The sequence below is a fragment of the Haliotis asinina genome, chromosome 7 (assembly GCF_037392515.1).
Source record: "Haliotis asinina isolate JCU_RB_2024 chromosome 7, JCU_Hal_asi_v2, whole genome shotgun sequence".
NCBI classification, from domain to species: Eukaryota; Metazoa; Mollusca; class Gastropoda; order Lepetellida; family Haliotidae; genus Haliotis; species Haliotis asinina.
Window position 1 is genome coordinate 2,177,943 of NC_090286.1, and position 23,797 is coordinate 2,201,739.

General features: G+C 39.2%; 2 protein-coding genes across 4 annotated transcripts in view; both read left to right on the forward strand.

Annotated features, from left to right (window-relative positions):
- Positions 1-12,069, forward strand: part of LOC137292169 (receptor-type tyrosine-protein phosphatase alpha-like) — a 54,671-nt gene extending 42,602 nt beyond the window's left edge. For both annotated transcript variants that reach the window (XM_067823723.1, XM_067823724.1), the window contains 18 exons: positions 541-643; positions 988-1,037; positions 1,476-1,672; positions 1,875-1,962; positions 2,392-2,468; positions 2,603-2,639; positions 3,778-3,875; positions 4,283-4,408; positions 4,715-4,860; positions 5,140-5,275; positions 5,568-5,711; positions 5,821-5,854; positions 6,111-6,175; positions 6,411-6,536; positions 6,622-6,747; positions 6,891-7,030; positions 10,044-10,179; positions 10,653-12,069. In XM_067823723.1, the coding sequence (XP_067679824.1) occupies positions 541-643; positions 988-1,037; positions 1,476-1,672; positions 1,875-1,962; positions 2,392-2,468; positions 2,603-2,639; positions 3,778-3,875; positions 4,283-4,408; positions 4,715-4,860; positions 5,140-5,275; positions 5,568-5,711; positions 5,821-5,854; positions 6,111-6,175; positions 6,411-6,536; positions 6,622-6,747; positions 6,891-7,030; positions 10,044-10,179; positions 10,653-10,724 (1,901 nt within the window). In that variant the 3' untranslated portion in view covers positions 10,725-12,069. The remainder of the gene's footprint in view (positions 1-540; positions 644-987; positions 1,038-1,475; positions 1,673-1,874; positions 1,963-2,391; positions 2,469-2,602; positions 2,640-3,777; positions 3,876-4,282; positions 4,409-4,714; positions 4,861-5,139; positions 5,276-5,567; positions 5,712-5,820; positions 5,855-6,110; positions 6,176-6,410; positions 6,537-6,621; positions 6,748-6,890; positions 7,031-10,043; positions 10,180-10,652) is intronic.
- A 1,709-nt stretch (positions 12,070-13,778) lies between these two features.
- LOC137292187 (multiple epidermal growth factor-like domains protein 6) lies at positions 13,779-19,973 on the forward strand. Of its 2 annotated transcripts, XM_067823753.1 has the most exons (4): positions 13,779-13,905; positions 17,921-18,070; positions 18,788-18,911; positions 19,572-19,973. In XM_067823753.1, exons 1-4 carry the CDS (start codon positions 13,848-13,850, stop codon positions 19,687-19,689), a joined length of 450 nt encoding a protein of 149 aa, XP_067679854.1. In that variant the 5' UTR covers positions 13,779-13,847; the 3' UTR covers positions 19,690-19,973. The 2 variants fall into 2 exon arrangements, with proteins under 2 accessions (XP_067679854.1, XP_067679853.1); XM_067823752.1 differs by lacking the exons at positions 17,921-18,070; positions 18,788-18,911; positions 19,572-19,973 and adding exons at positions 15,791-16,015; positions 16,994-17,573 and having other exon boundaries at positions 13,838-13,905.
- The last annotated feature ends 3,824 nt before the right edge of the window (positions 19,974-23,797 follow it).

A 23,797-nucleotide genomic window follows, 5' to 3' on the forward strand; every position in this document is an offset into this window, starting at 1 on the left:
CTTAGTCAGATATTTATCTTAGTCAAATATTTATCGTAGTTTCCTGACGTGCACGTGTGTAACATTGTTAGTTCAGTTTTCTCACATGTATGGCTATCTCTGTATCAAAATGCACCGGCCTATATTTCCTTAATGCCGATTAACGGTTATAGTGTCCGAATGTTTTTTTCCTCTATTAAGTTTGAACAAAGAGAACAAAAGTTAAGATTTTCAGTTTCTCTCGGGTTGTAATGCATATAAATCACTTGCTTCATTAAACGTGATTCATGTCACAGTCAATGCACCTGAGAGGAATCTATCGGACGCGATGTTCTTTCATATGATGTTTCGTTTTGTCGGAAGCGTTATTTTTGTGTTCATGCTTGGTATTTACATTTGTATTTTACGATTTCTTACTGACTGAAAATATGGAAAAGGGGAAAAAATCTGTTAAAAAGAGTACGTGTTGTTTTGTCATATTCCTTGAAGATGATGTATGTACTGAAGACGTGCAATAGGTGTAGCAGATTTGTTTCTATTTATCACATTTCTCCGTTCTAGAAGTCAGTATGCCGTTGTCCACTAGTCCTGCTGTCATCGCGGGTGTCGTGGTTGCTGCCATTGCTATAGTCGCCATCGGTTTTGTTGTCGTCGTCTTCCTCAGGTGATCAACACTAATACCGCCATATAATCAGTATCTGAACTTGAACACTTACGGAATGGAGGGCTAACGTGGGTGAAACTACGACTGAACAGTATAATATAATATATATAATTATATAACCTGTATAGTATACTCGAGTGTAATGGTACAAGAACACAGCAACTCAATCAAGATGTGTTACAACTGAATGTCCTAGGTTGTACTGCACATTAGCATCTGACAAATGAGTGACAGTTGATGAAGGTGACAAAGCCTATCACAGTCAGTCAGCTGAAGAAATCAGAGATTTTAGCGTAATTAATAATGGATTTAATTAACCAAAACTACATTTTCTTTATCAAAAGGCGAAGGAATCATCGGAAGCAGTCAGACAATCACACCAAAATACACAAAGGTTCGTCCAACCAATCATCCGACGAATTGTTGAATTTCTAAAAGAATGTTTTTCTTTACTTTAGAAAGGATGCATTTAATTGGAATACCCCAACCTGAAATACATAAGGCACTATGTCCATGGACTCTGTTTTAAAACTTTCTATAGTGTCACTAGATACTGTGCGACTATGCAAGAGTACCGAAATGGATATCTGTGTCATATAATAACCAAAATATGTGACACAGGAGCTGTTTTGGATGTGTGAAATGACGGATCTAATTTGAAACATAAAATAAACATTGATGAGACCTTGAATTTTGTAAACTTTATCAAACCTTTGATCAACAACCGTATACGACTCTCTCCAACAACTTTGTGTAAGGATTAATCCTAATTGTTGCACAACACTTGCTACTACAAAAAATGCACACCTAATTAGTTTTACATTTGGAATAGAGGACACAGATGAGACGGGAGTGGACAACCCTGCGCCTGTCCTTGGGGAGGACGAGGACAATGTAGAGGAGGACCACAATGCCACATACTACAACATAGGGGGAGCTCCAGCAGTGACGGTGGTGTCTGTAGATCAGCTGGGGGAACGCATAAAAGAGCTGCAGGTGCCTGCCGGGGGGTTCCAGGCAGAATATCAGGTCAGTGGAATCAGGAATGTATGCATCAGCATTTGCATCACATTTATTTATATTTTCCTCCTTGGGAGTCGTGTCATCAGCCGTATGGTATCTCGTTCAGGGTCATATGTATACACATGCTTCTCATTGATTATCAACCACCCGTAACCAGTGTCAGAGTGACTTGTTACATGATAACCCATGATTCTTTCATTAATCACAGAAACTGCCGACTACCTTCACCCGGCCTTACACCGACTCCCAGCGCGAGGAAAACAAGGGCAAAAACAAATACATAAGTTACTATCCATGTGAGTATGTCAGTATTCTGATCAATGCTTGAATTCACTGTTCTTAATGTGCAAGTCAATTATCAGTGACAAGGGACGTATTTGATTTACGTGACAAGTAATATACTTTTTAGATTTATCTTTCCTTTGCTTCTAGTTGATCCGTCTACGTAATATGAATCTGAACACTTTCAGAAAGTTTTTTTGAGTCCTTAACATTGTAACCTTGATCTAATTACTGAGCAACATGTACAAGGCGCAGTTGGAAATCGCGTGAGCATGTTTAAAAATATTTGTACGTCATATTTGTCGGATATACGTCAGCATAAAGGGAAACTTGATTATTGGAAAACTGAAGTCATCCCTGTTGTCATACGTCCTTAAGGGGGGCACATCCTTCATATTATCCGTATTGTAGAGTTTCCCAGTTGGCAGTCTTCTGTGTTACAGACGATGCCACTAGGGTGGTGTTGAAGGAGCTGCCAGACCAACCTGGTTCCGACTACATCAACGCCAGCTACATCGATGTAAGTTGGATATCTCGTTGGAAATTGCGGATTAAAATTGTTTAAAAACTGATTTCTTTGTTGTTTCCGTTAATCGTCTTTAATTATTGTGCTACACGAAGTAATCGTATAATGTCATGTCTTGATTTCAATAGGGATACTCTCGACCCAAAGCCTACATTGCGGCACAAGGTACGGTTACAAATGCTTACAGCTGTTTAATGATCTGTGCTTTTGCTTACAAAGATCAGTCAAGAGTCTATCCTGGAGCTTGATCAGTCATGAGATATTCTATCCTGGTAAATACATACTTGTCACCGTGTTCCCTCTTACGTACATTATTGTAATGGTCTATTGTTTCTGGTTATACTTTTTTTATGGTCTATTCTAGCAGTGCTTCCAACTTTGTTCTAATCAATCCTATATCCGTATCAATTACACCCATCCTGTGGTGATACTGGTTATATCCAGGGCGATATAGGCGTGTGTGTGTGTGTGTGTGTGTGTGTGTGTGTGTGTGTGTGTGTGTGTGTGTGTGTGTGTGTGTGTGTGTGTGATCTGTAGCCTGTTTACATATTGTATTGTCCAGAGAGTGCTATTAGTTTTAACGTTTCATGCAAATTTTGATTTATATTGTGATATTCTAGTTGTTTTACTGTCCTTCGTAGACAGGTTTTCATAATATACATATATTCCTTTTCGATGTTAGCTATGGTCTCAACACAATATGGTTGAAATATTCCTGATGTCACATCAAATATTAACTCACTAAAGTACAGATTCTAGTACTTTTGTTGGATTCGGTCCCATCCGGGATTCGAACTCACCCTCAGTGTCAGGAACCCAATCTCCAGCACACAAAGTCAGATGCTTAACCCACTCAGCCAATGCAGCTTACACTAAAATGGAAGTCAGATAACTGGTAATCTAGACGTTTTCATACAACAAACCTGGTAATCTAGACGTTTTCATACAACAAACCAGGTAATCAAGAACGTGTTATATGAGCTGCCAGAAAGAAAGGAACAAATCTGTTATACGAATGAGAGTTTGAGAATATAATGCTTTAAGTATTTTTCTACATGTGAATTTTCCCGAATTAAAACTCTTAATCGGCAGTCATGTGGTTAGGAGTGTGCATACACGGGTTTATCTTATAGACGGATGTTCAATTGTAATTATTTACCCACATAATGTCTACAAATAATCAGTTACTAGGCCATGTATATAGTGGCTGTCCACGTCACAGGGATAAACTAAAATCTGTTTAAGTAAGTCTATGTGGATCAGTGATTTCCACAAAATGATACGACTCGTGTTTAACCTACAGCTCCCAACAAGAAGACCCTCATGGACTTCTGGAGGATGATCTGGGAACGGAATTGTACAAGAATCGTCATGCTGACAAACCTGAAGGAGTTGGGAAGGGTACATCTCCGGATAACTATCACTTATCCCTTACATCAGCAATACACACAACCAGAACACTATCCATGTCTCTTCTAAACTTACACGGAGATGATGACACTAGTCTTCTAGTTTGTCAATGTAAGGAATCACAACTGCCACAGGGACCAAGCCATTTGCTTGAGCAACCTTCTCCGTAGATTCTGTTTATGACCAACTGCAAACGTTCCAATGATGTCAACGTTTTCAAAAGCGAAATACAAACCGTTCAGTCTTAATATCATATAAAACGTTGGGATATCTATGTACTAGAGGCCTGTGACCTCTTCAGTAAGGAACAAAGTTTGGTTTGGTTTGATATTTGTGACTATTAACATGATGAGAAGCATATGTTTGCGATCATTTCACTCAAAGACTGCTAATTTTAGTTGAAGTGCGAAGCGTACTGGTCTGACACAACAGACTTGCATGTGGGCGACTTCATCATCACCGTCACAGACTCCAGTATCCGAGCTAACTGGGTCGTCAGGGAACTACAGGTTACTGACAGACAGGTACGTCATCCATTCATTTGACATAGTTGTCGGCAGTAAATATACTGACAGAGACAAACAAGGGGACACATAACTGTACAAGTTCATCTCAATCGCATTTCGTTTCACCGTTTCGACAAAAATCGAGAATAAATAAAGGAACACAGAGAGATGTTCCCTTTCTTGTTTCCCTCAGAATATGTAGGAATTCATCTGAAACATGAAATTATTCGAATGTTTATGGTTAATAAACTCAGTTTCATAGTTCTGTAATTATTGCGTCATTGAAGCACAAAGCTCAGCTGGTAGTGTTTTTAACAACTTCAGACAAACACAAGTCGATGTTTCTATCATTTCCACTTCACAACATGGCCGGATCATGGAACTCCCGAAGAGATGGCCTTGACTGAGTTTTTGTGGCTGGTCAGGACGTCATACAACACACAGGATGACCCTCTCCTGGTTCACTGCAGGTTTACAATGCTCTGTTCAAACCCACACTAAAAACAATGTTCCTTGTTATACTACCCGATGAGAAAATATCCACACACAGCAGTAATAGTCTCTTAACCAACTTCCACGACATTCTGTTGGTTATGCTTAGGCACATCATGACAGAAGGTACATGTGGTTTTGTTTATTTCAACAGCACATTATTTGTTTCATGTTTCAAGTAGTGAACTAAATAATTGAAGTAGTATTGAATTATGAGTGGTATGCGAATCAACATGAAATTGGTTCTCTACATACAGTGCTGGTGTCGGTCGAACAGGAACCTACATCGCCCTGGACTACCTGCTGGACCAGGCTCTGGCTGAAGATGCTGTGGATGTGTTGGGATGTGTGTCTGGGATTAGAGACCAGAGGAAGGGCATGATACAGACCAAGGTGGAAAATGAAACCATTGAAAACTAAACCTGAAACTGTCAAACTACTGATATATAGATGTAGTATAAGTAATACAATTGCATTATTTATCATAAATTTGTCTACAATAGTTTATGATTCTCCAGTCCACAATCATGACTTACCAGTGAATGTTTTATTGCATTAGGAGCAATTCACATGTGTTGAAAGTCACAACCATGTTCAACTATTGAATGTTTTATTGCATTGGGAGCAGTGCAGATGCGTAACAAGTCACAACCATGTTCAACTATTGAATGTTTTATTGTATTAGGAGCAGTACACGTGTCTGTACATGGCCCTGTATGACGCTCTCCAATTTGGCAATACCGCCATCACCATCGACGAATTCAGGAACAACCGAAATGTGAAAGGGACGTTCTCAACATGTCGGATGGCAATCACCAAGTTCATCGAGGTAGCTGCTTTGTCATAAGACAACTCTAATCATATATATTTAGATTCGGTAAGCTAATAATTAAAACAGCGGTTTGATAACGCCCTCAAATGTTCAAAATATTTTGCAGACTCAGAACACCCAACGGGAGAAGCAGTCGAAGGGTGAGCATGAACCGTCTGAGAGGGTGAAATGCGGAGAAAGTTGGTGGTGTCTTTTGGATTTCCTGACGTGCTTTGAATGTTTCTGGTAGTTCTGGACACATCACCTGCTACATATGTAGTCTACAACAGCTACATGTTGTTTCATAAACAAATGTAGAACCTATTGGTATTGAACTGTGATATCATTTAATTTATCAATTCGCCGACATAAATAAAAAATCAGGTGCGGAAAGACGTCATTCAATTCCTGTTTCAGAAACAAGCGTGAAAGGCCAGGTGTGGATAAATGGACGCTCAGACATCCTGGCTATACGCCTGCGGGTACATCAGTTTATTTGTTACATTTGGGAAACGTTTGTAAACAGCGACGTTTTTGTATTTGACTGTATCTGTTACAGGTTATTCAAAGATTAGTAACAGTAAAGTACATATAGTACAATTTGAGAGTTTCGATTTCTATGCATTGAAATTCTTCCGTTGTGTTAACTATCAGCAAATGCTTACGTTCTGGTGTAGAAAGAGAATGGTAGTTTTAATCGCGATGTCTTCACTTCAGTCCCACCTGTCCATGCAAGGTTACCTGTTAACTGAGGCCCCCTCCGTCACCACGTCGTCTCTGTTCTGGAAACTCACAGAGGAACAGGAGTCTTCCACCGTCATTGTCCTGCCAGATTCGCATCAGGTGAGGAATTTCATTCCAATTGTGACATCAATTTCTGCTTATACTCGAAATGCTAGTGTTCCAAACTGGACTCTTTATGTTTCAGTGTCTGTCCAGTTTTGTGCCATCCCCAGGAGACAGTCTGGATCTGGGCCCTGTGACTGTCACATGTTCTACAGAGATCCCCGTCAACACTAACGTCACCCTCCTGAACATAGACAGACAAATGGAGGTAGGTTCCACCTACATTACTGAACACTTACATAAACGATGTATTTTTCAGTTTGAACGGACACAACAATTAGATCAGATTGACAGTCTCTGAGGTAAGCTTGAAGTGAATGACTTATAATATATGTAATCATTTGCCAACAGAACTCTGAACCAACACACGTGCGTGTGTACATCTTGAACATCTTGCCTGCTCAATCCCCTTCGACTTTCTTGGAACTTCTTGAAGAATTGGACCGCCACACAGGAGACGTCAACCCCAACACAGTTACTGTTATGTACAGGTGAGGAAAGTTCTCTAAACAAGGAATCTACATGAAGAAGCTTAACATGTGATGAAACAAAGTGTTCGCATCAGGATGAGCGTTTCCTGTCCTGTCAGTCCCAAACACACGCACAGGCGAAACTATTGGTCACTATGAGAACGACAACACATTGTTTGAGTGAAATTAAAGTATTTCGCATGGAAATATACGAAAGCCTAATGCTGCCACTTTTGTAGCACAAAATATTTTTTCAAAGACAATTCTCGTTACTTCAATTATTTACTCGTTGCTTCGAGTATTTTCTCGTTATTTCAATAATTTTCTCGTAACTTCGTGTATTTTCTCGTTATTTCAAATATTTTTTCGTTGCTTCGATTAATTTCTCGTTACTTCGAGAATTTTCTCGTTACTTCAAGTTTCTTTCAAAAACTTGAAATTTCGAGTATTTTCTCGTTGCTTCAAGTTTCAGTCAAAAACTTGAAATTTCGAGTATTTTCTCGTTGCTTCAAGTTTCAGTCAAAAACTTGAAATTTCGAGTATTTACTCGTTGCTTCAAGTTTCTTTCAAAAACTTGAAATTTCGAGTATTTTCTTGTTGCTTCAAGTTTCAGTCAAAAACTTGAAATTTCGAATATTTTTTCGTTGCTTCAAGTTTCAGTCAAAAACTTGAAATTTCGAGTATTTTCTCGTTGCTGCAAGTTTCAGTCAAAAACTTGAAATTTCGAATATTTACTCGTTGCTTCGATTCCTTTTTCTTAATTTCTAAGTTTAATGGAGGTAGCATGTATATTTTAGATCTGCCCCGAGCAAGATGACATCCTCATAGTGACAGCCTAAGTCACATGTCCATGGATACAGCAAAAAAAAATAAAATTCATATCTGAGTATAACCATCAAATGGCACATCTATGGATCATGCTTGGTACGTGTGCCAAATTTCATGAAGCTAGCATGTATAGTTTAAGGAAATCTTCTCCGAACGACATGACACCCTCATATCCACAGCCTAAGTCACATTTGGGAGGAAACCGCAAAAGGTTCATATCTGGGTTTAAACCCCAAATGGCAAACCTATCTATCATGCTTGATACGTGTTCCTAGTCTGATGAAGTTATCATGAATAGTTTAGGAAATATGCTTGGGACGGTATCGACCCCCCAAAGGACAGACCACTTAAAACAACACATTTTATAGTTGGTTGCACAAGGCTTAATTAAGCTGTGTCGTTGAAAATTGTGGTATGTGTCCTGATGAAAAAGACAACATTAGGTTTAGAAATGGTTATACGACCTCTGGCCATATGAAACTTTAAGTGTTATTGAAATTGTTCATTAAATATTTTCAAGAAAACTGCTTCGCCACATGTTGTATGTGGAGACTGGAAGCAAACCAATTCGTACTGATATTCATACCAAAATGGTATGCTTTTTGAGCAAATTCACTTCAGTCAAATCCTCAAAGTTATCGAATATATGGTATCATTTCACAGTTAAGTCTTATTTGCGGTTCACTCCAAAATGACAGACCTCCTGTAAGATAAATTCAGTTAGTACACTAGTTAGCTCAGCCATGCTCTCCACCCCTATTCCATTAATGAGTTCACTTGGAGTCAGTACATAGTATACAGTCTGTTCAATCTTGGAATTCAAGCAATACTCAATCATCAAAAGGATTTCATTTCACAATGTATGAACTTGAAGTTATTCCAGAACCTTATTTTAAATTAACCTTACAAAGTAGAATTTCACTGAGAAAATTTAGGACAACAAATCATAGGTTACTAATGGAAACAGGGCGCTGTCTGAATGGTTTGAAAGAAAGCCGACTTTGTAATCTTTGTAAACAAGCCATATGTGACGAATTCCATGTTTTACTAATATGCCCACCACTTGTCGAACAACAACGAGTATCATTTTCAACAAAATATTTCAGTGTGAATCCCTCTACCTGTACATGTATTTTTCTCATGAAATGTGATTATCAACCACTCACTCTCAAATTATCCAAATATATGACACACTATGCCTTTTCAAATGATATCAAATTCTGTTTGTTCTTCTACCAGTCACTACAGAGTATAGTAACAACACATTTCCATCTTTCTTAGTTTACTTGTAATTAGAGTGAAAAGTAGTCGAGAACTGAGTTGCTTGAGAAGCTGAGAATGTTCTCAAGCACTTTTAATATAAAAAGTCTTAATATAAAAATCATAATCATGAAAAAATCATGCTAGCTTCATCAAACTTAAAAAATAAGGACAATAAAATCGAAGCAACGAGAAAATACTCGAAATTTCAAGTTTTTGACTGAAACTTGAAGCAACGAGTAAATATTCGAAATTTCAAGTTTTTGAAAGAAACTTGAAGCAACGAGTAAATACTCGAAATTTCAAGTTTTTGACTGAAACTTGAAGCAACGAGAAAATACTCGAAATTTCAAGTTTTTGAAAAAAACTTGAAGCAACGAGTAAATATTCGAAATTTCAAGTTTTTGACTGAAACCTGAAGTAACGAGAAAATACTCGAAATTTCAAGTTTTTGACTGAAAATTCTCGAAGTAACGAGAAATTAATCGAAGCAATGAAAAAAATATTTGAATTAACGAGAAAATACTCGAAGTTACGAGAAAATTATTGAAATAACGAAAAAATACTCGAAGCAACGAGTAAATATTTGAAGTAACGAGAAGTAACTGTCTTTAAAAAAATATTTTGTGCTACAAAAGTGGCAGCACTAGGCTTTCGTAGAAATACTGCTTGGTCACTGGTACGTTAATAAAAAATGGAATGTGTCAGAAGTGTACACCACCGAAAAACAGTTAGTGAGTGTCATCCTGCTTATTGTGTCTTGTCGTCCTGGACCGCGCAACAAATCATTAGGATTTGCCTGGTCTATGATGTTTACTGGCAAGTTACTGCTGCAACGTTCTTGCAGAGACGTGACTCACTCATGCATATGACGTTGCATAAAGTAACAAATATTCATTTCATCGATTTTACCCGCTCTTATTTGTCCACACCTTGTTTGTTACAGCGATGGAGGAAGACAGAATGCAGCCATGTTGTGCATCTTGAGCAACATCGTCCAAGGTCTGAAGTATGACAAACGAGCTGAGATCTACAACAACATTAGGGCGATGGTTCACTGTCTTGACCAGGATATCACACAGGTAGTGCCTTGCAGGTTTCTGTAACCACAGTTAAAACTTTGTATTTCTCACGAAGGGTGACTCAATATAGATTAAATGCTTATAACGACTTATTGAATGTATATGTGTGCCTCCAGTGGAGCGGTCACCTGTCACGAACACCTGGTGTCATCAGAATGTGGTAGTCATTAACAGTCACATTTTTATGATGAAGTCAGACTGTACAATGGACACATAATACCTTTGAGAAAGTTGTCAAATGTGACAGATGATAGTGTGGGATAACAATAACACGGAAACCTGTGTGTTTGGCATCGAGGTATTACGACTAAAGAAATAATTCGTCACTTTATGCATTAAGATCATTACAAAAATGTGTCTGGAGACGATATGGGGTGTTTTCCATCTGAAGTATTTGAATATTTGCTTTTCTGGCAATTTTTAATTCCCCGTCTCTTTAAATACATGTATGATAGTTATACAATACTTTTCAGGATGACGTTGCCCTGTGTTACGACGTGGCCGCAATCTACCTGGAGTCACAGAACATCTACGCCAACCTGTGATGACCAACACTAGGCTTTGTTTAAGAATTGCGCTGGCGGATTCGAAAAGTTTCAAGATATATCTCTGTCTGATGTCTCTTTTGATTAAAAAGCTCCAGTATACCTTTTACTATTCCACATCGAAATCAATGCTGCTAAGGATTCCTTGTCACAATCAGGCTTGACTGAAAACAGTTCGTGTTTTTGATGTATGCAGTGATTGGTTGCTTAATAGGTACTTAAAGGTACTTACTGTTTATGATATCTCCTTAGACTGTTTTCACTTTTCTACCACAAGGGACAAAGATTTAAATTAACAAAATTAGCTATCATTTTGTTTTTGTTAGCCTTAATGTGTTCTACATAGTACGATTATAGTCACAGATAATATATGCACTCTTTATATATACGCTTTAGTGGATGTATCCTTTATGTTGATTGAAGTATTGTAACCATTTACAGATAGCCCTACCTAACATCTTGTGTATTCTATAAAACGGCACAAACACGCGTGCAATCGCTTACACCTAAAGAGATGGTGTTATTCCTGGTGGGGATCCATGCAGAATACAAAAGTATTTTGAGGAATAATTTTTTTTGTTAATGATCACTGTCCACTTTTTCATCTCAAATCGTTAATTGTCTTTTTTAAAATGACCTCCAACCACATGGGTTCCCTGGCGGGCAATATCTTTGTCACGCCGCAGGATCGAATCACCTGTAACACCAGGCATTTCTCCGTGTTGATGTCTTGATTTCTCTTGCATGCAGCTTGTACATTTTTCCTTGTAATTGCAAACAGTTGGAAAAATTTACTCTACATTTAAAAGTGATTTCAATTTTTTGTTCGTGTTTTTGTAGTGACGTTAAGATACAACCTACATCTGTTTGACCCATAGGCAATTTTCTTTAGATGACATCTTTTTGCAATATCGTCTATGTTCGTCTATTTATATACACTTTTTAATTTGCGATTTACAAACACATGTTCCTTCATTTCCCATATTATTGCTGTACCAGGAAGATGGTCTGGCTTTGGTGATTGGTGGCCTATAGCTCGTGTTTTATTGGTATTATTGTAATTGTGATAACATGATAATGTGTTACTGTTCTTTGAGACCGACATTTCTCATAGTTAAACAGAATGTTTCTCGTCACTATATGGCCAAAACATTGCCGAGGTAACCTAAAATTTTAACTCACTCACTCTCGTATTATTCCTGTAACACACATTCCATGCATTTTAAAGAACAAAACAATTTCACATGCGCCACTGTATGCAGTAAATAGATGATGGAATCCTATAACCTCATGCTGTCCAATCTGTCGTTTTGTTTGTTAAAATTAAAAACAAGTTTTCTTTTTACACCTATTTAATTTTGTTTGATTTCATCTAGCCGATTTGTATTGGTCATCTTGCGTCACTCAATGTAGGTATATATGTTCACTGTTCTGAAATGTATGCGGTGTGACTGACATCCCACAGCCCAAATTTTCTTTTTCGTGGTTGTGTATTTTCAATTTCTGAAATATCAACAGAGATCCATCGACGAGTTTCAGAGTGATCAATGTGTTGTATGTGTAAGTCATGACAGTGAGAACATACACAAAATGATGAAAATTCATGTATAAATAAACACATAAATAAACACACGTTAGTAATGATACGGTATTGATATTTTCTATGTTTAATACATGTTCCTTCCCGAAAGCCACCAGCCTAGTAATCACGAAGAGTGCATGCCCACGTGAAATGCGTGGTGTTATTAAATGCCAGTGCCTAAGCCAATGAGAAAACTACTGAAGTACTTCTGGAGAGTTTCGGCATGTGAAACAAACTTACATCACACGAAACTTAGTTACCTTGCATACGCTGTGAGGTTTAAACTGAGAGGGCCAATGGGGATATCATCTACCTCATGAAAGCGTGTTTATGCTATTATTTATCAGCACGTATCAACTACCTTAACAATTTTCCCAGTTATTGCAGAAACATTTGAACACCAATACAAAATACTAGTTAACAAAGAAACAATGGACATTACTAGATTTCAGTGATTAAAGCTTATTATGTACTCTTAGGAGGTAGGGGAGCTTCATTTTTACTTTACGATTGACAAAGTTGGGCGATATATCAGAGTCAGTTAGTGTTGATATGATGATAAGGAATGTGAGAGAGTGCACGAGCGCTTGCACTTCCTTCACAGCCTTTTTGTCCAGGAATCGCTCTTGTAAGATGAGGGTTAGGCTTGCAAGTCCAGTATCATTGTATTTCAGGAGAACCGTTAAATGATGAACATGTAATTTACTATAGCTTAGTTGTTGTCTCTTATTGAAACAGAATCTTGAATGACAGAAGTTTTTTCCAGTATTCATTTCCCATCAACAAACGTTTGAATGGGTATTTTCACTCAGACTCACGTGGCAGGCTCACGTTGTACTTGCCCATGTGAACTTTGAGATTAACGGGACAGGGAAAGTCTCCCCGAGTAGTTGGAGATAAGTAGGTACTTAAACTTGATTCATTCAGATTGGCTGCCATACATCACCTCTATATAAACGGATTTACACTTGTGGTTCTTACGGTCAACATACTTGTCAGAATCGATAGAAGTAAAGTTGTTATATAAGGAAACCCAGTTATTGCCTTACTATTAGCAGATTGAGTCAAATACTGTGTAAAATCCATGTGGAGAGGGGAAATTGAAGGTGATCTGGATATCCATATGCAACATCCCTGGTGTTAAGTATCTCCTTTGAGTGCAGCAATACTTAGGTAGAGCATAAACCCATAACACCCACACGCACGCACACATGTTCGCGCGCACACAGTTTCAGGTAGTTCATCTACATGTGATTACATAAAACAATTCTCCCCCACCCCACTCCGTGGGTTATATTCTTATTAGTTCTTATTAGTTCGAGGAAAACTTTATGCGAATGACCTTAAAGTTAGGAACTTAAATGAGATTCACTCTTATTGACATGGGACATCTGGAAGTGACCACTACAGAGCTCTCCTTAGGCCCACTTCGTCTCCCGTGATTACATGCCAAGTGCAACAAGTGGGACGGTATAAGCGTTGGTCTTGAGGTCTACCCTATCGCCAGCGTTAGTGTTGGATTTCATATTTTCCTCTGACGAATGATGGCTGTGTGGTTGTATGCAGTGATGCTAACAACGTGTGCCAGTCTTTCAGCGGGTGAGCCCAATTTGTTCCTATCCAGTAATATTCTCTTAGACTACATGCTACAGCAGCATTTGTCTCGGACTATCATATTACAGCAGGATTTATCTCAGACTATGTGTTACAACATTTATCTGAGGCTATATGATACAACAGCATCTATCTTAGACTACATGTTACGACACCATCTGTCTTAGACTATATGATACAACATTTATCATAGACTATGTGTAACAACAGCATCTATCTTAGACAATATGTGCTTCAACAGCATCTATTTTGGACTATATTTTACAGCTTTTACGACTTCATCCGCACGGCAGAACCAGTCATTTCACTATATGTCCAGGTATTCTATTTCGTTACTAGAATACCGACAAGTTAACCGACAGGCTGTAGGCCACCGTCAACCTTTATCCTTGAGTGTGGAACCTTTCAGTTTTCCAGAACGTTACCACAAAGTACATCTCCTTTGAGACGTTGAGACAAGATATAACTGGGAATTACTTGTTGATAACGCTTCAACGATTTAACCACAGATGTAATTGCTTGAATGCTCTGACTTCAAGATCAGGGTGTTACCTGTCACTATCACTATAAGATCACATATACTCCAGTGGGGGTACAAATGCACAAACCATTTATTGAAATCGTTAAAAATGAAACCACGTTATGAAAACTAGTCATTTCGACATTCAATTACCTTGAATCGACGTTTTTGACAACAGTGCACAATTCTCTCCCGCGATCGAAATTTCCACCAATCAGAGGGGCGCGCCTCAGTGACGTAATGTGAGGTATACCTATGTGGGCTGTGTAGTATTCATGTATATTTCCGAGAGTAGATTATCTTGTTTATGGGTTAGTCTAACCTGCAATTGCGACAGTTGTTCTGAAACATGAAAGCTCTATGTTTTCAGGGCATTTAATCCTGTCACCTACGTTGCTTACTTCCCGAGATACAACATGTTTTCATGGGCGATTCTTTCAAAGTCATTTGTCATAATGTTTATAAATCGTTCTTGTAGTTCCATTACAAACGGTGTCATGCAAAACATGTTTGGTCATGAAGCGAAAACATTTTAACTCCGTGTAGGAAGTAGTTTTGATCTTTTAACTTGATGAAAACACACCATGCTATAAACTACTTTACGCCTCTTCTCAGTGTTACCTGGCCGAATTTTCGAGTCTCGAATAACTTACCCAGCAATCATTAAACATTCAACTTTTAGTATGAATCTCACCATTTATGACAAGGCGTAATAAAGTGTTTCTCTCTCAGTCTTTCTTTTCACAAACATATGGTCATAAAAGGCGACTAACGGGACAGGTGGTTAGGCTCGCTGACTTGGTTAACACATCATCGCAACTCACTGACTCACAAACATTATTACCTCTCATCGTGATCTGTGTGAAGCGAGTGAGTGAGTGAGTGAGTGAGTGAGTGAGATAAGATTTATAGTCACATCGGCAATATTTCAGCCATGTAGTCCTGTATGAAGTGTTTTTTTCTGGATACATTAATGTATATTTCTTTCCATAAATTATCTTTCATTCATTATGGTGACAGAAAAGCACAATCAATATGTGGCTCCATACCAAAATGGTATGCGTGTATTATTGTAAAGAATAGATAATTATTTTGCCTTTGAGAACAAAGGCTTCATGTGACGGCGGTATTGCTATAGTGTAAATATTGCTTAGTAATCCAGAGAAAAAAGGTGCATAAATATTACATTCGAAATTACATATGTGCTCTTATAGCTAGCCATGTAAACAATAGTCTGTTAGCATTACAGTCGGCGCCGGCGTGTGACATCCAGATTGACACACTGACTAATCAACGATGACCCTACAATCATTCCTTGTGTTATCCCGAAACCATCTTTTCATTGTAAAGGGAAAAATACAGATAAAAGGCAAAACATTGCTCTAAACAAGCCAGCCTGGATGAGCACATCCTACAGAAACATCTCTGCCAGTAAAGCGGTGGATGGAGCGATAGATACCTGGAACTGGCGATTTGAAATCCACACTGATCTCAACCAGCAAACAGCTTGGTGGAAGGTCGACCTGCAGACAGTGGTGTCATCACCTCAAGTTAATATCTATTTCCGAATCAGCTGTAAGTACAGATATGTTGGCAAAAAATCGTGTACTTGATAAATATTTGCCTATATGAAATGGAACCGCTGAACGATATTGATAGGCAGTTTCTGGTCATACAATGCAACTTAACGAAGATGGAGACGTAATCAGGGCAAAACAAAACACAAAGGTAGCAGTAGAGTTTGAAGACTATAACCCAAGCCGCTCTGCATCGCGACCATTACGAGTATATCGTGAAAATCTGGCCTGAATTGATCTTCAGTAACTCATGTTTGTCCTCAGAGGGGACTAACGGGATCTGGTGGTCAGGCTTGCTCGGTATTCATGCTATTGATCACTGCATTATCTGGTCCAGACTCGATTAGGTCCGTTAGGACCCGTAACGGTCCGGGTTAAAATTGATCTTTACTAACACATGCTTGCCGTAAGAGGCAACTAAAGATATCGGGTGGCCAGGCTTGCTGACTCGCTTAACGCAAGTCATGAGTTCCCAGTTGCCCAGATCGATACTCATGCTCTTGATCACTGGATTGTTTGGTCCAGACTCGATTATTTACAGACCGTCGCCATATAGTTGGAATATTGCTGAGTGCGACGTAAAATTAAATTCACCCACTCGATGCCTCGGGCAACCACTACAACAAAAGAAACACCACCCCCTCAAATAAGAGAAAAATAAAATAAAACAAAAAAACCCACAACAACGAAACAACCACAAGAAACAAACAGACACAAAATGATAGAAAAATAAAAACACCTAAAACCACAAATAAAAACAAACAAAATACGAAACAAACAAAATCCAAACAAAACAAAAGCAACACACAAACAAGAAGCAAAACAACAAGAGAGAAATAAGCAAATATACCCCCCCGAAAAAACAACAACAAACAAACAAACAAAAACAAACAGAAAAAAAAACAAGCATGCAAACAAACAAACAAAAACAGGGATGCTGTCTCTGATGGTATATCCCTGATGTATATCTTCCCAGACCGAGGTCGGCGTGACGGTTTACAGCTCTATACGTCTCTAAAAAACTCATCTGACCCAACAGAGGGGAATCTATGCTACCGTGTCAGAGGGCGCCGAGATGGGACCGACATCCCTGACGTCTTGAACGTCACCTGTCCTGGGACCTGGCGCTACTTGACCGTCTATACAGAGACGGCAAATGATAGACATGGTCCCATCCTGGATTTTGCCGAGGTACAGGTGTGGGTGACGAACATCGAGACAAGCGGAGATTACGAGCAGACTGCCACACAGACTACAGCACCGACTACAACTATGAATGCGACCACGACAACAGGTGTATTCAGTAAGGTTTCCCTGACATGCTATGTACTAAAGCTTTAATTGTTACTTCAGTTTTACAAGCAGAGTAGGCAGCTTCACTAAAACGCATTCTAATCCAAACTTAAGTTACGTCGACTGATCCGCACCAAATATATATCAACAAATAAAGCGTATCGATATCTATACTTGACCTTCAGAAGAAAACCGACCGACTGGCCATGGATGGTCATTTAATTCTACTTTGAGATGAGTCCGATTCCAGCTTCGAACATATACCATTTCCATACGAAAATAGCGTCTTAAAGACTAGGGGCGATGAGGTAGGTGAATGTTGAAAGCGTTCGCTCGTCACTTTTAAATCATCTGTCATGGAATGCATTGAGTATTATCCTGTTATATTCAAGCACCGGGTGTCTTGACAATTCCAACAGGACAGGAGTGTGGAGTAGGGCAGCGATATGGAGCCAACTGTATGAAGTCGTGCGCGGACCGTCAGTGTAAGAAGAACTCCACCTGTTGATCACAGTTTGATCACATGTTAACTATTGTACGGCGGGATATGTGCCTATCACTCATATTAAGAGACGTGATTGCTACGTGACATGCTCTTCTTTGTTGACAGAATGTGTTCAGGGATTGGAATACGGCGCTAACTGCCTGGGAAACTGCAGTGCCCGGATGTGTGAGGGAAGGTCTGTCTCCTGTCCTCGAGACACTGGCCAGTGTGAGACGGGATGTAAGCCGGGATGGACAGGGAAAGACTGTATCCAAGGTAACAAAAATACTTTTAGCTTAAGTGCATAGAGATCGATTAGCAATGTAGAACGCGAGGATACCACGGCATTTCAGACGTGAGACAGATTAAGAATACTGAGCATGCATGTTTTGACTATACGGACTGGAGGATGAATGCCTCTCTGGAAGCGACTTGGCATCACTCCGCTGATAGGACATGCAGCAATGTGATCATGTAACCTGCCTTTCTGTCAGAGGATCTGAATCTATTCAATCCTTCCTTTACACCTATGTGTAAAAATATTGATTATCAAGTAATGCTACACTCTTCTGTGGTCGTATTTCATAACGGAATTAGGGAATCGATTTTTATTAAAGACAACAGGGAGCTTCCATCTGTCACAAACCAGGACATTCGTCTATCTGGACGTTTCTAATTGGATAAATTGGGCATAGAGATTTGAACGAGCCAATTCAGTTTTACCAATTATTTTAACAATTGGTTATTGACAACAACAGGTGAATGATTTACATAATTATCATAGTCTACTTGTAGGAAATTAAAAAGCAAGGTCGCCTGTTCAAACCATTGTACAATGCAGTAATATTGCTCTTGGTCCCTCACACAAGTCGCTTGTACTCTTATTGAGATTTACACATGTGACATCCATTTCTACCTAGTGAGCATTTACTGTATTGTCTGATGTGTTTTTACTCTATCTTTGCTGTGTATAACCAAATGTTTCGTTTTCAGAATTACAGAGGCGGGTTCCTGTGTCCTGCCCCGCCAATATCAGTGTTCTTGATGTCTGTGTCGTCATCATGGTGGGAGTGCTACTTATCCTTGTTTTCGGTCTCTGTTTACTAAAACAGGGAAAGTAAGTGTCTTAACACATTGTCTCGTAGTTCGAAAATGTACGCTTCTAATTAGTTTATCAACGGTTGAAATTACAGTACGAAACAGAATGTGAGACGATAGCTGATATTTAATGTAAAGGAATATACATTTGTTGGTTAACAAATTCAAATGTTCGATCACTGTTATTCACGGTGGATAACGCAATGCACATGGTACCTATAGTGCAGCTTGTGTATAAGGGACGGGAACCGTGAAGATCCGGATAGAATAGTCTTCAGCAACCCATGCTTGCCATATTAGACGACTATGCCTGTCTTAAGGGGAGACAAACGGGATCGGGTGGTCTGGCTCTCTGACTTGGTTTATAAGTGTCATTGGTTCCCAATGGCACAGGTCGATGTTCATGTTGTTGATCACTAGATTGTTTGGTCAAGGCTCGCTTACGTACAGACTGTCGCCATGTAGCTGGAATATTTCAGAGTGAGGCGTAAAACTAAACTCACTCCCTAATAGGGACGGCGAAATTTTGGAAGTCAATTTACGTATTCCGATACAACGACCAATGTGGCCTCATGATATTAGTGTGCGTTCTATAACTTACATGTATGTCTTCCTTATCTCCGTTAGCGGTGAAAAAGATTGTCCAAGATTAGCCTCTTCTTGTTCCTGTGTCCTGCAGATTGCCATGGGGTCGTGCAGAGGTGCAGACAAAACCGTTGATTGACGTCGCTGAACTTTCTGATGTGAATACCAAAGAAGAAATGCACCCTTCAAAAACTTTGGAAGACATTCTGTGAAATCATTTTCGACTATATATCGTTTGAATAGCGTGAGCTGATCATGTGTTGGTTATGCATTAGAAGATGACCGCAGAGAAGGTGGCCATTTACAGGTGGTGTGGACGTTGTGTAAATACCCTTCTGCAAAACGCCAGTGTAGTAACCAGTCTGGAACGTCTCAGGTATGGCCCTCTGAGAAAAAGTGATGACATTGATGCTTTTGAGTGGCTTCAGTCCTCTGTACGGTGCTTCATGTTTTCTATGTGCATCAATAGATAAAATAAAAACCAGACATGTTACGATCTTCGGAATATTCACAGATGTACCACTAAATACCCTATAGTGTGTTACACCTACTTTAAACACGCACGCACGCACACACACATACACACGCACGCACACATACACACACACATATATGTTTATATATGTATATATATGTGTATGTGTGTGTGTGTGTGTGTGTGTGTATGTGTGTGTGTGGACTGAGTGAGTTACTGTGTACTCGTATTTCAGTAGTATCGTGAATACACACAAGTTTTAATGTTACAAAAATAAAGTTAAATTATAGTAACATGTCAGCGTAGGGCAGTAAAACAACTATGTTAGTACATTTCAATCTAAAACTAGTAATTAACACTAATTAATCACATTTTGTGATTGAGCTAAAATGTATCGCTACATCGGCATTATTTCAGGCATATCGTGACAAGAACAATTAACTGATATACACAGTACTTAATGGAAATTTATGAAAACCCTGTCAACATCGGAAAGTAAAATAATGGATTATCACAGAGATGAATTTAAGTCTAGTAATTAAATAAATAACTTCTTAACTATAGATGGTAAAACAATATAAAAAACAAACAGGCGATATATTGAAAAAAAAACCCAACAAACAAACCTGAATTTTGATCACGATGCTAGGGGCATTGGAACCTTTCAATCCCTCGAAACAAACACCTCACCAATATTTACTAACACCGCGGACAAGACTTATCTGACACTGTTTGCAAGAGCGAGCGCAGCTGAACAAGGCGTGTTAGCTTACGTAATACTGCTTTCTTTGTCGGACTATTTTGGGGATAAGAGTAAACATAAACATAAACACGTAAACAGCGATTTCAAACGCACTAAGATGTGTGAAAATGAAATTTTTTGAACCAAGTAATTCACATAATGAAAACATATGATCATCCTGCTTGAGCACAGGTGACATGAACATGTATGAACAGTTCCTCGACATAGACCCGAGAAGGTCCGGAGTAGAACAGGCCTTCCATGCTATCCAGTAAAGGCGACTATGCTTGCCGTGAGAGGTGACTAACGGGATCGGGTGGTCAGGCTCGCTGACTTGGTTCACACATGCCATCGGTTCCCAATTGCGCAGATCCATGGTCATGCTATTGATCATTGGATTGTCTGGTCCAGACTCGATTTTTTTTACAGACCACCGCCATATAGCTGGAATTTTGCTGAGCTTAGCGTAAAACAAAACTCACTTACTCACTCACCTACATACTCCTGAAATCGGAAATTGCGGAACCTAGTGAAGTACAAAGGAATGCATTTGGAAATACTGTATGATCATGTATTTCCCCTGGTATCTGTTTTGCAATTCATGTTTGGAAATACCTGACAGTCTAGACCGGGTTGTATCAACGCGTAATTATGTAATCATCAATCAAACACTAATCATTGATTAAATTCATAATATTTGATTAGTTAATGAAGTGTTTAAATAAGATTGTATAAACCCTTATTTAAACACCCATTAACTAAGTATGGTTCTAATGAAGGTCTCGTCATTAAACCACCGTTAACTTAGGGGAATCCCCTACTTATTATCCATGATGCATTGCGGGTAAACATTACTCTATCGTCTGCACGATGGCTGTTGTCAGAAATCGTAGTAAAAAGTTGTGAAATACAACTTCTAGCAGACCTAGATCAAGATCATATCGATGTGTTTAACAGCAAACGGACTAACTCCATTCCTAATGATAAAAAGAAGCAGATATGGGACAAAATAACGACCGCGATCAATAGCTTAGGAGTAAGGAACATCGTCCAAACAATGCAAGACAAAATGGGACAATATGTTTCAAATTGCAGAAAAAATGAGCTTTCGGGTAGGTAGTTGATGGAACGTCATGTCGATACGGCTAATGATGAGTCAATGATATTCTCAAATCTTCATCAGCTTCCTTCAGTAAAGGTTTCATGCAACTGAAGATAAGATTTGATTAACTAATCGTAGCATAATTAACAATTAAAGCTTTATTAAACTTTGATACAACCGGGTCCTGGTCACGACACACACGAACGAGGTGAGTGTGCATACGAATATATACAGGGCCAAACGATTGAAAAAAAAAATATATATATATATATATATATATATTCGTATGCACACGCACCTCGTTCTTGTGTGTCATGGCCATATGTATATATCATGTATTTCCTACGGCGTTTGGTGCTGCACAAGTTACGAGTTGTAATGGGGTAGAATAATGCACACTCACTCCCATATAACATGCGAATTATACGAACAGTCATTCCGTACGTTTCGTATATAATGAGACCTCGTGTAGTATTCTCTGTTTATCCTTTCTTAAACTTCGGCCGCGAGAAATCGATATCAGGAGACGAGAAAGCGTCACACCATAGAATTGATTACAAGTACGACTCCTGTCTGGTGCGGTTTTCACGTGCAGCATGTGATTCTGTGCGGAGTACACCACGTGGTCTCTCAGTTCGGGAAACAATGACGAAATGTCCAGGTTGCTGTGATTTGAGAAGCTTCGATGAGCCAGTGTTTGGACTATCACAATGTGCGATAGCAACATTCAAAGAGACAATTTTGTTTTGGACAATGTGGTCCAAGTGCTGACAAACACGGAGAATGGATCACAGACATCGCCCGGGACAGGTAAGAAGTCACTATTTTTGAGCGTGTGAGCAACATCTACAAAAGAAATTTGAGAAACAGTTCCTTTGCATCTCCCCAAACTTCCTCGGGATATATAGGACTCCACTACATCCTTCTCGGTTTGTTTTCAACATCTCTTCTCTATCTCCGTTCCATCGTATCAGTCGACGTCATGTGTCACTAAATGAGTCTCTTCACTTCGGTGTACCATGAACTGGACGAGAACTTATTCTCAAGTAAAACACTCTTAAAAACAGAAACCACTTGGGTTATTCTTCCACACACCATAAGAAATATCGGTAAAACATCCACCCCCATCACATGACCATGCGAACAGCAGACTGGTGAATGAATATTTGGACGTGGGTGGGTGCGTGTCTGTATGCGTTCCTGAAAAATCGTTGATAATCTAAAGAGGCTCAGTCTTGTATGTACAGTACAGTACATATCACCCCGCCAAGTATTTATTTCATCGACTCTCGTATGTACAGTACAGTACATACCATATCGTCCGCTTATTTACGTCAGTTCCGTCTTGTATGTACAGTACAGTACATATATCGTCCGAGTGTGTCATACATCTGTTTTTTGCATGTACAGTACAGTACATGAACACGTCGTCCGAGTATGTAATGCAGTCCCGTTTTGTATGTACAGTACAGTACATATGATATCGGCGAGTATTTCATTTGTCTGCTCCTGTATGTACAGTACAGTACATACCATATCGTGGGGGTATTTGATTGACTTCCGTCTCGTATGTACAGTACATTACATATGATATCGGCGAGTATTTCATTTGTCTGCTCCTGTATGTACAGTACAGTACACACCATATCGTGGGGGTATGTGATTGACTTCCGTCTCGTATGTACAGTACAGTACATATAATTTCGTCTGAGTATTTAATGCGGCTGCTTCTTATATGTACAGTACAGTACATATGTCGTATTCAATACTGTTGTGCGTGCGTCTGTGCAGCCTGTCCTGACGCCTTCTCACTACAAGTCTACTTCACTGACCATGGAAACAGAAAACTGGTGTATGAATATTTGGAAGTGGGTGGGTGCGTTGGTTGGTACGGGGGTGGGTGCGCGCCTACGTGCCTGCCTAGGTACGTGCCTGCTTTCGAGCATGCCTGCCTGTATGCGTGCCTGCCCGCATGCCGATTCATCCCAGTTTGCTGTCTTG